Genomic DNA, 16748 nt, shown 5'->3' with positions numbered 1-16748 from the left:
AATATTAGGGAAGTTTATAATTTTCTGTACAACTTAAAGGGAAAATGTTTTTGTTAATATCTTTGTACATTTTTTTTCTATAAGATTGAAATGATCAACAATTGGTGAGAATTCTAAGCCTCTGCCAATAGAATTACTCGCAATATAATAGTTTGAAATCTGGGTGAGTGAAAAGAACAAGAAGAGATTAAAATTGGTATGAAGTTCGAAATTATTAAATTTTGTTTGTTAAACTTAATACTGCCACCGACAGATGATGATATATATTTAAAATATTAAATGAAGTTGTTGCATGTGGTTGGGGTTACTCTTTCTGTGTAGTATATACTTTTAGATGTGTCGGTGTTTCCATTTCATTGTACCTCTCTCTCTCTCTCTCTCTCTCTCTCTCTCTCTCTCTCTCTCTCTCTCTCTCTCTCTCTCTCTCTATAACCCCATCTTGATCTCCACTATGTCACTCAAAATGGTTGATGCCTTACTGTTTTGCTACAATTATCATAGATATTTTTTGATACAAGAAGACAAAATATATTAGTATATTAATAAGAATATGAAACTACCATTATACTATAATGTAATAATGGACTAGAAAAATGTAATGAATAAAATGCATCTCAACAACTAGTATATTAAGACTTAAGTCCCACATGTATTGTTTAGGTAGTGTTTGTTTCAGTGTATTTTACATATTGAACATAGACAAATACATACTGTACTACACTTACAATAAGCTGAAATCCCATCACAACTTATAATGAACAACAGAGAATGAAGATAACATTTTTAAGGTCGGAAGGTAATACCGACTCTATTTACTATCAAATGCCAGAAGCCAACAATCATATATATATATATATATATATATATATATATATATATATATATATATATATATATATATATATATATCTCCGTGATGTGGTTAGACACCAAGTATCATATCTGTATAATATAAAAGTTGATTGAAAATAATGTGATGAAATATTGAAATAAGAACTTTTTGAGGCATCATTCAATGTAGAATATAACAAGGGAAAGAAACAGACTTATGTACATATGAACAGTAGAGATGATGTCTATGACTGGCAGTCTTTTGATTCTCCAATATCTTGTATCTGTAAATTGTAATCAATCAATCAATAATAACAAAAACGAGACATTTTAGGGCAAAAAAGGAACAAAATAAAAAAAAAATGAATTAATATACAAAATGTTACAGGAATTGAAGAGAAAAGGAGCCTGCAGACAATGGCGATTGAATTTCCGAGTCCCATCGAGTTAATAGTGTTTCTTTTGTCTTTCTGTCTTAACTGAGGTCCAATAAGACACTACTAGGAAGCCCATACGAAACAAATGCATTTAAGGGTGAAAAAGAAAAGACTTACAGATAGGAATACAAGTTCCCCTTCGTGTAATTCTGGAATCAACGCCAGTACTGAGCCCACCTGTGGATGGTCTCAACCATTTGAGGAAACAACGCACTGACACTCTCATTGATCAGATCCTGGAAGAAGTGTATCGAGTCCTCGTCGTCCAAGTCCAGGCGGAACTTCTCTTGGAGCTGAATTTAATATAAGTATGTCATTATGGAACAAGTAATAAACAAAGAGGTAATTGTCAAGGAAGTTGTGCATGCATTCACCTTCAAGATGCCCTTCTCAGGATCAGAAGCTATGTCAGGAATGTTTGAACCAGCCATCAGATGAAACAAATTCAAGATTAGATTGCTTGATTTCCTTAGGATATTATATGCTTCACAACAATACGATTTGAACCTCGTGTAGTATTGGCTGCAGCACCAGAACACGAAAATCATCAACACACAAGAAAAAACAGTTTGGACCTTAGGTGGATAGCTAGAAAGGCACTACTAAGAACAAGGATATAATAAATAATTTCGATTAATAATAGGTTGTTTCATAGCAAGGTAATTACAGGCTTGAACAGTTTCATAGACGTGCATATTACATTCAGATTAAAACTAAAGAGAAGTACCTTTCTGCTCCACCCATAGCTTCAACCATTTCTTTGCAAAGTTTCATCGGTGGTGGAAATGGCTTAGGATCCCGACCCAGTATAAAACCAAAATCAACATGGAACAGACGCCCGTCATCCCTAAGCAGAAGGTTGTCTAGGTGTCTACATCAACACAGTAATAATACAAGTTAGATAACCCTTGCAATAATATGTTGTAGAAAAACATTTGCAACTGACTCGGAGAATCTGAGATATATAATATAAGAAGGAAAATATCCAATGGAATGGGAAGAAGAGATTTGCTTAGAAGAGTGAACTGGATAATTCTGGTTTGGAGAAACTTAATATGATTTATCAATACTAACTCAGCCAATATCAACTGGGAATTCTTGAAGTTCGGGTTTTTCTTATATCGAGTTTTCAAGATCCTAGCCTGAAAGACATGTCATCCGAGCTAGTTTTTCTCATTCATCTCCTAGTTTTCTCGGCCTTCCCCTACAATTTCAGGGGTTTTGAGCCATTCATTTCTTAACTATTTGATATTTACCTTCAAAATTTCTGCAGAGAAGAGTACTTCACTTTCTCATAACGGATAATAACAGATTAACTGTCATACCTCAATTAATTCTTTTTTTCAAATTGTACAGCTAAATCTAACCCATTACCTGTCTCCAATCCCCAAGATATAAGTAATAACAGAGTATCCAGCACAGCTTTTTATAAATGTTTCAAGACATGTGGCTGTTATCCCAAAAGGTCCATCTTCATCGGGGTGAAACTTCTGCAGATAGCTTGTAATACTACGGTGCTCTGAGAGGATCTAGAAAAAAGAAGGAAAAGAAAACTATTAGAACCACACAACCCACACTGACTTGATATACGATACTTTTATGAAGTTATAGCATAAACATATAATTTGAAGCCCGAGAAACAGATATTGCCCATTCAGATAAGCACAAAATAGCTAATAGACCCATCAACGACACTTAGGTAGTGTTTTGTTTTCTGAATTTTGATATCTGAGGAGAGGTTGTACATTAAACATGACCTTTTGTATTCTTTTATCTATCTTGAGTTGGATTTTAAAACAAGTCCATCTCAAATACACAAAGTTTCAGCTATAAAATATGTCTGAATTTGAAAGGAACCATTTGGTTTAAGATCTGATTTTACCAAAAAATGTAAATTTACATCAACTCATGTGTAATATGTGAAATACACAAAAATAGTAATTATTTTGAGAGTCCGAATTTTAAAAACTAAAAGACCACGTTAGTTGTTTACAATGAAATCAACAAAGGAAAAACAAGATTATAGAGATCAATCAACAAGTGGTTAGAGTATCTGTCAAATATCTTTTTCAAAGTGCAGCTTTCTGCCCATACATGGGCGATAACGAAAGTGAAGGTAGGCAATCAGGAATGAAAGTGCAGGCTGCATCAGCTTGTTCACACACAAATACTAAACATAATAACATGACGTTCTTATTGGATATGCTGCTCACACCAGCTAAGAATCAACCAGAAGTAATTTACCTGTGCTAAAGTACTAGACGGTATGAATTCCAGCATTCCTTCATCTTGACCAGTTGCTAGTACTCTATATGGAGTTAAGTGCAAGTCAAGATTTTCCAATTTTAGCAACCGGTCCATGAGGGAAACCATTTGAATGACCTAAAAAGATCAAATAATAAATAAATGAGGGACATTGAAGCATAAACAAGGACACGAATAAAGACAAGAAAGAACAGAACTAGTCTACTGTGATACACCTGAGAAACAAATCAACAGTTGACAATCCACATGTCATTCATTGCCAAATACGGCATATATTACCTTTGCAGACGCTACCAGATGTACCAGTAAATCAGAGGGGTGGCACACTGAAACTTGGAATTTCCAAGCCCCGATTAATGGCAGCTCAGGTTTCTATATGCTAGTGACAAAAATAGGAAGAAAAAAAATATGTTTTTATAAATGACAACCTAAAACTATGGCTTCATGGGGGCAGACATTCAAAACAAATACTCAATCTGTGGAGTGTGTAGGGCCATACATGTACCATAAGATAAACACAATTAACAGCAAGGAAATAGCAGTTACCAATTGGTCTTGACGAATATCATCTCCCTTCTTGAAAATGATTTTGCAACGTCCACCACTTGCTGTTCGGAATGTCAGACGAAGAGGATGCAGTTGACTTTTGAATAAAGAGGACTCTGACGGAATGATCCCAGTGAAGAGTACACCAGGTGCCAATGGTGACCGTATTGGCTAGTACCCATATAACAGCATATTAGCTTTCCACACATTCAACCACATTTATGTGCTAAACGAAGTCCATCAGACTTGTCTGACGCATTGTCCTATCAAAGTTTGTAAACAATGATGATCAACAAATAAAGTACTTGAATCAGATAAAAGTACCTCCTCAAAATAAGTAAGTTCACTCAGAAGGCCAGATAGTAGCTGTCTTAGCTTCTCAATTTTCTTCTGAAACCCACCACGTGCATTCCTCACATCTCTCGATATAGAACCTAACTGAGCAGTCAGTTCTGTCTGACGCACCAAGCTTTGCCACAACTTGAATCCATCGTCTTCGCCATTCACACCAGCTGCCACCTAGTGTCATGGAAAATATCATGAGCTTATATGGTCATAGGCGGTAATGAAACTTTGCACAATGACAAGTAGAGTAAATTGAATTATATGTCTAATAGTTGTCGGTTCAATACATTATTACAAAGTGTGACAGGACGGAGTGACACTCTTTCTTCACAAGGTTCCGCGGTACCCAAGAAGGTACTCTTTTTCACACGCCACACAGATACTATTTCAGAAATACACAACGCCAAATACAGTAGTAATGTGATAAACTATATAAGATAACAATACCATACTTTCATCATATTCTCTTCCAATATCTCATAGGTACAATAAAATCGCTTTGCGTACGCAGGATCATGGAGTTCCACAGCCACATACCAACGAAGAAAGCTAGCCAACTCAATGTTGCACAGCGCTGTCAATTTTGAAAAGGTCTTTTTTAGTTTATACAAGATGTTAGCTGTAAAAAAGAAAAAACCAAGAGCTTTACACTTAAACTGTCTCTGGCTATTGGAGAGCTAGAGTTACATACAGCGCTGCACAAGGAAATGAGATAGACGAGATTTATCAGAGCGCTCAAAGCGAAGAGCTTGCACCAGCTGAAGTAAATAACATTGGAGCTCTTCGTCATCAGCTCTTTCAAGAACACTAACAGCATACGCACGAACCTGTTGAGAAAATAACAATCCGATACGTCATACATGTAAGAGGTAAAGTCATTAAGCTTTTCAAGCACATTGATGCTTCTATACTTCAATATAGACCTTGTTAAAGAAAAGACTTCAGTATATATACACAGAAAATTCAATTCCAGACTAAGTGGAACTGTAGAACTATGAAGGATCAATAACATCCGTAATTTCTCTGGAGATGTCACTTGCCCCAACACTTGAATTCCCTAGAAAGAATACCAAAAATAAAGGCCAGTGATATTTTGGATATTGATAAGGGAATAGATAAACTAAATTAGTTAAACCAACCGTCCATAGAACTTCACTGGAGCTTCATAACAGACCCAAAAAAAATTCCTCTACCCTTAACAATATATACGCCAATACGCTTCACTTTTTCCTCTCCATTTCGCAAGCCAAAATGAACGAATGAGAAGTGACTCGTGAAAGAAGCAACAAACCAATGACCCGATTACGATGTTAGAAATCAACTCATCCTAAAACTTCTAAATCTAGTTACATAAATGATTGAGTTGAGTAATGATTCTAAAAATCGAGCTCAGGAAACCTTTTTCTTGATATGGGTTTGCAGCTAGAATAGATGAAGTCGACTTAAATCAGTCTGTGACGCTCAATCTGACCAACTAGGATCAGAATCAGAATCAGTTAATGCTTATTTAGGTTGGTTTTCGTCAACCACGTAGGGATATCCAGCCTGAGCATTCCCAGTTTATAACTACCATCGATCCTTGTAAAGGTTGAAGCTGATAAGTAGCAATACCAACGAAAAGGGAATTTAAACTTGAGTACTTCACCACAAACAGTGAGAAAAATTTACCTCTTCACTTTCAAAAACGGGAGACAGAAGCTCCAATGCATCACATACATCTATCCTTTCCCACTTCCCCATCAGTTCAAGTGCCTGCTTTGCTTCCTAAAATATACCAGAAAATCAAATGGTTCTCTAAGAAGCACAAATTAAACCAATATGAAATAGAAAATGAACCACATTCGAAACTTAAAAACTGTCACTCACTCGCCAAATACTAATCCATAGTGAATACAGAATCAGTCCCATTTCTTGAAAAAAAAAAACCACTTTAACAAATTTTATCAGTCTACATGCACATGGATCTTTCTGACAAAAAACAAGGACAAATGCCACATCCTTGTCTTATCAGGAGATATTTGCTATACTTTTGTAGCACTTTGGGCCCGCTAAGTTAATCAGATCCAGTTTCCTAGGATCAATACTTAACCTTCACTGCATAGGGTAAGTGACATAATAAGTCTTGTCTTTTTTCCCGGAATTCCTCAAGTATGTTGTCAGTAAAAAGAGAACATTGTTCATAAGAACTTACTATATCCAAAAAGCTAAGTCTAAGAAACACAAAGGCAATCCGCAAAAGGGATAAATATTATCTTTTTTGAACATGAAAAGATGAGATAATTATTTAAGCTGATCGACATATAAAGAATACATTTGCTATTAAAGTACATAACCGAAGACACATATTCTAACCTGAAGATCACTCCATTCAACACATCGAAGAAACTTGGTGAGGGCCCTTTTCTCTGACATCAAGGAGAACCTAAACTTCCACAGTAGTTGTCTGTCCTCTCCACTCAGGTTCCTTGTTGGGGGATACTTGAGTATTCTCTGTATCGACCTTAGGTTACAAAATATAAACAAATAATCAATAAAACATTTATAAAAGTTTCCAAAAATTCAATTGACAGAGTGACAAAACCTCATTGTCAAAGTAATAGGATGGCAAAATAAGAAAAAATCGGCAGTGAATATGACATAAGTTTTCCTAGGAAAACAGTAGTTCTCCACTATCGGAATTAGGGATACAAAATAATATCCAGTTCTTCAATAAAAACCATTAATAACTTCACAGAAACCATGGACTAGCGATAAAAGTTAACAAACAAAATATAATGTTGTAATTTCAATAGCGTTGGAACTTTTACACTTTTCACAAAATATTATGTTGTAATTTTTATTTTTAATTAATATACATACTAGACTCGAGTTATGGTGTCATTTTGATAGCTGTCGTTTGTTACAACTTACATGAACACACATATACAAGAGCACACATATGCAAGTAGAACATGGCTAATTATATATATATATATATATATATATATATATATATATATATATATATATATATCCATACAAACACATATTAAGGACTGCCAATTCGGCTATTTTTTTTTCTTTGAAAAGTTAAATCAACCGTACCCATTCCAACTACTTCTCGATTAGTTAGACCTCACCCTAATCCCTAGTACGCAGACTAACCTCCAACTGAGGCATCTTTTTATTTCTCCATACACTAGACAATATTTTTATACATAGTTTTCAAGGTATTTCTAAATTCTAATATTGTACTTAAAACCTTTGATCATCTAGGGTTAGCATCCTCTACTTCTACGATTTACATCTTCACAATTAGTTAAATGTACAATGTGCAAGTAATCAACTTTACATTCTCATACACAAGAAGAAATAAGAGTAAATAACCTTCAAAGTCAATCAGGTAAAGGGAATGAAAGTATGAAACATCCTGGATGATTATGAAAGACATGGTAAACTTACTTCCTCTCATTGGAGCTCGGTTTGAGATCCCTGTCAATGATACCACGGGTCAAACTTCTAGCTAACTTCAGCTGCTTATGCTCAGAAGGATTCGTTCTTCCTACTTCAGGGTCCCACACAGTAACAAGCTCATTTGTTGATGATACTGGAGATGGTGAAAAAAAATTTGCTCCAGTCTCCTACATGCTCAATAAAAGTTATACAATCGTTTAACATTTTCTTCTGTACAACAATTACCATCATAGTTTGAGTTTGCATCACTAATTGCCGTAAATCAGTGATTGGGCTCTACACTATGGTTTAAACTAAATAATTGGTAGTAACAAGCTAAAAGCCACAACATTTGTAACTGAGCAGTAGTTTCTACAACTTTTTTTGCTGGAGCTGTAATTTCACACATGATTTCTGCTAAAAAAGCATATGTCATATAGAAGCTGTATCATGCTGAAATTTACCTGGAAAACAACTCTGTGTTCAAAGCTGCAGAAATCAACAATGAGGTTCAAGCTAGAATTTCCACTTGAATCTCTTTCTTTTTCTTTAATTTTCTCCATTGTTTTAAATGTAAGACGGTCCAGCCAATCAATAGGCGGAATTTGTCCTCTTTCGTACTTATTAACAAGCTTCTCAAGACGTTCCAATTCCCCACGCTCATGCTTTGGGACCTGTAGAGAGTATAGTTGCTAAGAACAAGCATGCGACTGAACAATCTTATAGACAAACAAAGGCTGTCGTTAAATAGATGACCACATTATAGAGGGTGAATTAGTAACCTTTCCAGGAGTCGTTGTTGGATATGATCCATCAGCTTCTCTTCCTGGCCAGAGACGGAGTTTTTGCTTGCCTGTTTTAAGTTGCTTCTCTGTTTTAGGTTGCTTTTTACTGCTAAATAGAAGAATGGTGGCTCCACCAATTAATCCATCATCTTCCCCGCGTGAAACATCCCAAACCTGGATGCACCCAACAGCCAACAGTAAACAAACGCTGAAGAACAAAATGAGCAAAGTAATAAAGTAGTTCTTGTATGTAATTACAAGAATATCAAAAGGGAGTTGGTCAAGCATGCAAAACTATTTGCCGTCAAAAAAAAATCCAACAAAAAATGGGACGTTAAACTCGTCCAAAACAACAAAGAATGACACAATAACTGACAGTTCTACATTGATCTTCCATGTGTAGATCACACAAGCAGTAAATGATGAAATCAAGAGTTCATAGTTCATACTTTATAAGTTAATAATTTGGCTGTACTAGTCTATGCTACCGTAACTGAAATGGTTGATCCGGAAAGAGTCGATCACTTCTGTTTTCTAAAATTCAACCATAGCCAATGCCGATTAACTTGCATCAGCATATTAGTGTGATAAACAAATTTACGAACATAGTCAAACAATTAAAAGAATAGAAAAACTAAAATGAGGTAAGTCATGGATTGGAAAGTTTCGACGACTAACTGTTAATGCAAGTTGAGAGTGTGCAGTTAAGTCCCGATACTTTGTACTCAGTGTGACAAGTTCATTCCAGCAATACGGTTGCCCTGAAGATTCTAACCTGGCACAAGTGAAATTACAAAGTAAATGTCAGTTAACAATTTAGCATCAATAATCTAAGTAAAAATTAAAAAATAAACAAAGTGCCAACAATGACATTAGGGGTTTGCAGAAACCTTGTTCTTGTTGGAAGACCAAACGGAGCACCATCGATATATAATGCACACTCTACGAATAACTCGGCCTTCCTCTTGTTAGTGATAGAATCAATTCCTACCAGGAGGAACACAAATTACATGAGTTAATTCTAGTAACTATATAACCAGTATCACTAGTAGGAGGTAGCTTAAGTAACCCTAAAAAGGTCAGAGGGAAAAATAAAGAACTAGCAAAAGAATGGAAGTTCTTTCTTCCATGAATTTATCCCTAAGATATAAGTCAATAGCTCATATTTACAGAATCATACGCGTTATCCACGAAACTGAAAGAATTAAGCATTAATTGAAACTGAAAGCCCTAATTAAGAAAATGGATTTTACCAGATTCTGATGACTTGGTTTCCGGCAAGTTTCCCTCGAGTCTCTCGACTCGGAAGGTCACTGGGAGATTAATATCACCGGATAGAAAGAACCTGAACTCATTCCCACTCATCTCTCTGTCTATCTAAAAGAGGATCAGAATAATTGAACTCTCAAATTAGGGTTCCAAATGGTCGGAAAGGAGTGGGAATTTAGTGCATAGTTTTTTCCGGAGGATCTGAGAGAGAAGCGTGTTGAGACAATTAACAAGATGAAGTGGCAGTCTGACTATAAAGGTCTAACTGAGATTGGTCCAGATCTGACTTGTCTAAATCTGACTCGTTTGAATGAGACTCCGATTGAATTTGACTAGTTTAGATCAATGGTAAGATGGTAACTTCAAAATATTTTTGTTATTTTGAATTTGACTCGATTAGATCAAAGGTAAGACAGTACCTTCAAAATATTGACTACATGGGACACCCAAATGAACCGCCCAAGAGAGAAACTCATGTCCGAACAGGCAGTTCCAGAAGACTTTTTCTTTTATTAACTAAATCTCATCATTACAGACACTGCAACAATTTCAACCGGGGAGGGATATCCTGTATATGGACTTATCAAGTCCGGATTATCTGATAGTCTTAGTCTTTTAGATACAAAATATTGATATTATTCTCGATAATACTAATTCAGATACAGAAAAATAGCAAAAAATTATTGATGGCGATCTTAAACACCTAACATTACCAACATTTCAAAAGATTAGAATCTAAATATTAAGCTAATAGACATTTTAGTGATGTTAATGCTTTAGTGATGTTGGTGCTGATTGGTGGAGATCGAAATGGGGTGGGTGTTCATGGAGTGGGTTTATATGTTAAATTTGAGTCTAAAGAAACCACATCCTTTCATTTAACAATCAACACGAAATTTATTGCCGAGAAGGAAAATTTATATTAAGAATCAAATTACATAATAATATAGAGACCGCACTAATAACTCATCTTTTATTCACTAGCACAAAACTTCAATTTATTACTAAAAATTGCTAATAAGCCCCCCTTCCTTCTCCTTCATCATTTCTTTTAGATATTAATGACATAACCTATGTAAAAGCTAACATAGGTTATTTATATCACATTAGACTTGGATTTCTATAAGCCATCTATACATCTCTTTATGTGGAATTGGGATTGTAAATGTTAATAAGCCAGTAGCATAGTTGTAGTTGAATTCAGTGTCGACGGAATCCACACTACATTTTAGAGGCTTCTGAGATGTGTAGGCACCAAATCTACCACATCCTCGAACTTTTAGTACAATTGTTGCAGTTAGAGACGGGTTTTCACTTAGGGAACTTGAAACGTCGGATGGAACTTCACCATCAAAGGGTTCTGGTTTCTTATCCGAAACCATCTGAATGTCGAAATGGTCCAAAGCTCCAGTACTATTGAACATATCAAGTAGACCTATTGGTGCGAAGGAGATGCCACTAGCGATTTCCTACAACATCATGAGAAATGAGAAGATGGTAAAGTGATATTGTACATTCGTAAAGTTTGATCAAAGAGTACGTGGAATGAATCGGATAGGTTTCTCACCTTAAGGGGGCAAAAATGGTAAAGTTCATATTCGAGGACCTTGAGGGTCACGGGAAGTGATGTGCCATTTGATAGCCGAACGAGTTCTCCTACAATAACAATATGGTGTGAGTTACTGCAGTTTATATTACTAATAGGTTAAATCATTGGAAGGACTAAAACCATGAACTTTCACGGTTAACTTGCTAAGCTCACCTGATTTGTAAGCATAGACGATAGTTTCACCATTCCAGTCAGACCCAGCAACTTGATCAATGGAATCAACATCTTTTGCACAGACGGAACCAGTGAGAGCACCAGGTGATATATCGTGGATACGAGTTTTTTTGGCTTCCTTGCACCACCCAGCACCTTGGCAGTTGAAAACACCCACAACTCCGGAGCACTTGTTCAAATTCCATATTTTAAGCAAGCTGTAAACTTCTTCGTCAATTAAACTTGATATGTTAAGTAGTAGCTAATGGCTAATAAACATATGGGTAGGGGACAAACCTCTTTCCATCCCTAGCTGCGTCGACAAATAGGCAGTCACGTGTGGGCCGGCCAGGAAGTTTAGCACGAAGAACTGATCCGTCAGGAAGAACCAATTTCCTCAAGAGGTCAAAATTATGGTAACCCGGTTTGTCACTACAAAATAGAAAAAGCAAACGGTTTGAAATTCTACTTAAAGTCATAGATTTAACAAGAACTTCTCCTTGTACCAAACTCGACAATTACCTGACATAGATCGCACATCCACCAACTGCACGAGCAGCGCCATGATACTCTGCAGCTGGGTGTTGGCTCTGCACATAAAAATCCTCTATTAAGTGCCAAGACATTATAAATAATGTTGATAGAAGTGTCATCCTCACTATAAAGTACATGTTATTCAGAACTAAAGATCGAAGAGGAAACAAATTTCTGTCGGAATCAGGAACCCTGAGGAATTTGGTTGTCAAACAGACCACGAAAATGGGTTTCTTATGAATTCCTATTTTGCCTTTATGTTACTCTGTTTTCCTTCATCCAAGCATACCATAAAATTAACTTTAGGGGAGTGCATTAGATCTTCTGAACTTGGATTACTTACGTGGAACATATCCCAGTCTGGTTGCATGAACTCTCCTAGGAAAAGCGTGTTATAAGCTACCGAGGATATATGGATGGTGTGAGAAGCTGGATCACGAGGGTAGAAATCATCCGAAGCTCTGACGATAGCAGTTTGTTTGGAGCTATATATTCCGTCAGTGTTGTGGCACATGCAAGAGATGCAACCATTGTCAGGAAAATTGCGAGAAATGGAAGCTTCAAGGGCTTGATGGTAGCTACGAGTTAAGGCAACTCTTCCACCGTGTCCTGCTCCAAGTGTCTCAATGATGTTCTGAACGTCGACTTTGACTCCATCTACCCCACAAGAAGCGAGGTAGCTATGGAGTTCATTGTAAAAGTCGAAAACCTTCTTCGGGTGCACAAGACCTAAACCATGGACACCAAGGCTATCCATGACAATATCTGGTTGGTTCCCTAATACCCCAGGTGACTGAACTGGGTATGCCAGTGCACTGTCATAGTGCTCCATACCCGCAGCAGCTGGCTTCACTCCACCCCAATAACCAGCCAAAGCGTGCCATACATATACATATCTGCAAATTCCACATAAAAAATGAGGTTAAGGAACGGATTGTAAGCCGTAATCACAACTATAGCCTCATTATATTAGAGACACAAAAGAAAGACGGTGCAACTAATTGGAACTGCTGAACTCTGCTAGACCAGTATGTGGAATATACAAGGCTTACTTGACATCGTGATGGTTCTTGGCTTCTTCTACAACGTGTTTTAACCCCGGTGCCTGTTCATTGTCTTTGCTGTTCTTTTGGAACTTCACGTTCTCTTTGATTCCTGTGAGTCTGCTAGCAAATCTGTGAAACGAGTAATAAATTAGAACAATTAGTCACCCGTCGTCAAGTCGGTAAAACCAGGGAAAAGAGTTAGAAGCACATATAGATCACTCCCAATATACTTAGATCCTATGCCTATCAGTAAGGACTTCAAAGTTTTCATCGGTGGTTAAGTAAAACATGATCATGTAGATGAATGACACAAGATTGAATGGTGATTCCAACTCTCAAACAGAGGAAGCAAAGTTCAAAATTCATATGAGATCTCATATTCGTAATTCTTTCTTGGAAATCAAAGGTAGAGAGAGATCATACTGGGCTCCTTCTTGAACTACACATTCCTTTGCTTCTTTGGCTTCATTCCCAATTTGTTGCCATCCATCATCAATGATCAAGAAACAGGGTGGGGTCCCTCCCTTGGACAAGCTGTATATACGACACAACCAAAATCTCTTTAAATAGTGTATAACATACATCTATATGATACAAAACAATATTTTGATTATCGACTTTTTACCTAGCGAGACCTTCATCGACACCCTCGGCTGTTACATCTGTGTAGAAAGCATCCCAAGTGCACCAACCAAACCAGTCAAGGATAGAAGGTAGCTGCAATAAAATCAAAATTACACCCATCCATCCTAACAAAGTTTAGAGCCAAGTCCTGAGTACCAACTAGAACTGTCAAAATGTTCATGGAGCGGGACAAGAAATCGAACCTTTTTCTTTTCACGGTGAAGGAAAGTTTGCATATGCTTTTCAACAGCCCTGTTTCAAAAACAAGAAACCCCCCGCCAAAATGTTAAGAAAGCAAGCAAAAAGGGAGAAGATGATATTTGTTTGGTAACGTAAACTAGGTACTTACTTAACAGCCTGGTTGATAACTTGGAAAGGATTCGTCCCCGCGTGCATATAGACCATGTGAAACCCTTGATTAGTTTGAACAGCACTATCTCCTGAAACCAACAAAAACAAATCCACCCACAAGAATGAATTTACGCGTTTCTCAATTGCATACAGAAGAACACCACAAGTAATCATCCCATTCGACTTCTTTCTTTAGACTCTTACTAAGAGTTTGACTCAGAAGTTGATATGACATCTTTCTGACCACGTACTTCCATCAGTTGTTCTTTTTCTAAGTAAAGATTTTGTTTCGACTCTGAGTAAAACTCTTTAAGTGATTCTATATACTCACCGCTCTCAAGGCAGATCTCGATTTGGTTATTGACATTCCCTTGAAGAGCTGCACGAAAGTGGCCTTCGAGTAAAGGAAGGAAAACAATATAAGTGGTTGGGGAGCCATCCTCTTCTTTAGTTTCTACAAGCATAAATTGTGTTTCCAAAGGAACATCCTTCCCTTGCATACCCATTCTTTGAGTCATCCACCACAACTTAAATCGAAAACAACACATAAACCTCAACCCACTGTCCATAAAATCAAAATTTTGTAAGTAAAATGTTAAAATTTGAAGTAATTTGTCAATTAGGAAGAAAAGGGTAGGGAGAAAAGGAAGAATTAACATACTCAAGAGTTCCCATAGGGAAGATATGAAGGCTTTTGGTGTGAGAAGAAGTAGCTCCAATGAAAACACCTTCAACTAGTCCAGTTCCTTGTCCTGGAGTGAGAATTATGTTATTGGGTACACCGGTTAATATAGTTTTCCCGTCCACGATGAGGTTTCCGTCGTTAATGGAGATCATGGGAGTCACTGTCATCTTGTCAGTTGGGTTGTTACTGAAATTCAATCAAAAGAAATGAATTTAAACAAGGGTCGAACCAGAGAAGTTGATAAATGTCTGAGAAACTGGTTCTTCAACCCAACCAATTAAATTGAAGAAGAAAGAGGGCTAAATTATGAAAGAAGAAAGAAAGAGGACTAAATTGTAAAGAAAAAGAAGAACAACAATGATCAGGAGGAAGATCAAAGTGTAATTAATACAACTAGATTGAGGGAGGAAGAAGTGGGGAAACTCCTTTTTATACTAAATCTGAACTGTTAAAGGTCGAACAACTTCTCTTGCTTTTTAACTTATGAGATTTAGACACGTCAGCTTTATGGCAAGGTTCGGTCAATTTCGACAACCTCGAGATCTTTAATGGAGTATACTGCATCATAAACCCTCGCTCTAAGAGGTTCTGAAGTTCTTGTCTTCAACCCACAGAGGGGTTTTGGTTCAAAAACCAATTAGTCTGTGCACATGGTTGTTCGGCAGCCCAACCGGCACCTCCTATAATATCTAGGAGCCGGTTGGTCCAATCACCTAAAACTTCATTTTATACTCTTGAATTTAGAGGAGGTTTTTTTCTTGAATTTAGAGGAGCTTGATGACAGCTTTTTGAGTTCTCTTTTCTGAAAAAATAAATAGGTTTGAGTTTTGAAGTTGTACATTTCTGTAAAAATTTGTATAAATTTATACCGATAAAGTTTGTCTAAATTTGTTTGAGTTCTGCACAAATTTATAATGACAAATTCGAAATCATGTTTGTTGTATAAGTTTGTATAAATTTTTACAAAAGAAACTTAACTTGTACAGGTTATAATAGTTTGCATCGATTTATGCAGATTAAAGTTACACATTTTATTACGTAAGTTGCATAAATTTGTATAAGTTTCTACAAACAGACATTTGCGGAGGTTAATAGAGGGTTTCTGATTTGACATTAGAAACAAAATCAAGTCTACTGAAAATTCACATATTTTTCCACCTAAAGCTACCAAAATATTTTGTAAGTTGCCTTAAATTCTGGATAGTGATTATCTCTTGTTATTTTGTATGAGTAAAGCTACCAAAATATTTTGTAAGTTGCCTTAAATTCTGGATAGTGATTATCTCTTGTTATTTTGTATGAGTAAGTGTAATCGACAATATATATATATATATATATAATTGATTTTCGAATACACTCAATTACGACATTAATTGATTTTACAATGGTTATGGGTTATTTTAGTAGGATATATAGTACTATGATTGAGAAGAGCAATATATGTATGTGGGGTACTACCATATGTCTCTATCAACCTGTATTTACCTTACACATACTGGAAAACTCCAGAAACAAAACTATGATTGCCTAATAAATTAAAGTTTCCTGTAAATCATTGGTAGCTAGATGGAGTAGTAGATATTTTTTTTTTTTCTTTGAATCCGTGATCATCTAATCTTCTATTTCTTTATCCAGGAATAGAACTCAATAAACAACCCCCCTTGACTCTCACCAAATAAACTCAAAACCAGAAGTCTACGTCACTGCATGAACTGGAAACCATCTTTTGTTGAATAGAACTAGAAACCATATGTTACCTGACCTACTCAAGATGAAATTTTCATTCATTTGTTTTTTGGTTAATGTTGATTGTAATTTGTAAACTTCCGCCTCCAT

The 16748-nt window shown here is 36.2% G+C and overlaps 2 protein-coding genes across 4 annotated transcripts; both read right to left on the bottom strand.

Moving 5' to 3' along the window:
• Positions 1 to 599: 599 nt before the first annotated feature.
• VPS34 (vacuolar protein sorting 34) lies at positions 600 to 10264 on the bottom strand. Of its 3 annotated transcripts, XR_015239719.1 has the most exons (19): positions 9895 to 10199; positions 9532 to 9628; positions 9320 to 9416; positions 8639 to 8815; positions 8321 to 8530; positions 7866 to 8044; positions 6777 to 6924; positions 6093 to 6188; positions 5116 to 5251; positions 4877 to 4998; positions 4404 to 4598; positions 4080 to 4250; positions 3513 to 3650; positions 2643 to 2797; positions 1996 to 2139; positions 1643 to 1790; positions 1386 to 1561; positions 1047 to 1115; positions 600 to 942 (listed from the first exon to the last, which is right to left on the bottom strand). XR_015239719.1 is itself a non-coding variant. In XM_086673185.1 (18 exons), exons 1-17 carry the CDS (start codon positions 10004 to 10006, stop codon positions 1424 to 1426), a joined length of 2463 nt encoding a protein of 820 aa, XP_086529311.1. In that variant the 5' UTR covers positions 10007 to 10264; the 3' UTR covers positions 942 to 1115; positions 1386 to 1423. The 3 variants fall into 3 exon arrangements, 2 of the variants coding, with proteins under 2 accessions (XP_086529311.1, XP_086529313.1); XM_086673185.1 differs by having other exon boundaries at positions 942 to 1115; positions 9895 to 10264; XM_086673187.1 differs by lacking the exons at positions 600 to 942; positions 1047 to 1115 and having other exon boundaries at positions 1185 to 1561; positions 9895 to 10165.
• Positions 10265 to 10806: 542 nt separating this feature from the next.
• Positions 10807 to 15749, bottom strand: SIP2 (seed imbibition 2). Its single transcript, XM_086636775.1, has 13 exons — positions 14889 to 15749; positions 14559 to 14788; positions 14226 to 14316; positions 14080 to 14128; positions 13878 to 13969; positions 13676 to 13786; positions 13259 to 13381; positions 12550 to 13102; positions 12195 to 12262; positions 11970 to 12104; positions 11673 to 11890; positions 11478 to 11566; positions 10807 to 11379 (listed from the first exon to the last, which is right to left on the bottom strand). The coding sequence occupies exons 1-13, from the start codon at positions 15077 to 15079 to the stop codon at positions 11017 to 11019; spliced, it is 2313 nt and encodes a 770-aa protein (XP_086492901.1). The 5' UTR covers positions 15080 to 15749; the 3' UTR covers positions 10807 to 11016.
• Between the last annotated feature and the right edge of the window lie 999 nt (positions 15750 to 16748).

This window comes from Eschscholzia californica, unplaced genomic scaffold, assembly GCF_041429995.1.
Source record: "Eschscholzia californica isolate CP2 unplaced genomic scaffold, dmEscCali1.0.p SCAF_4, whole genome shotgun sequence".
Classification (NCBI taxonomy): domain Eukaryota; kingdom Viridiplantae; phylum Streptophyta; class Magnoliopsida; order Ranunculales; family Papaveraceae; genus Eschscholzia; species Eschscholzia californica.
Note: the sequence above shows the minus strand (reverse complement) of the source record. Positions and strands in the feature narration are given on the sequence as shown.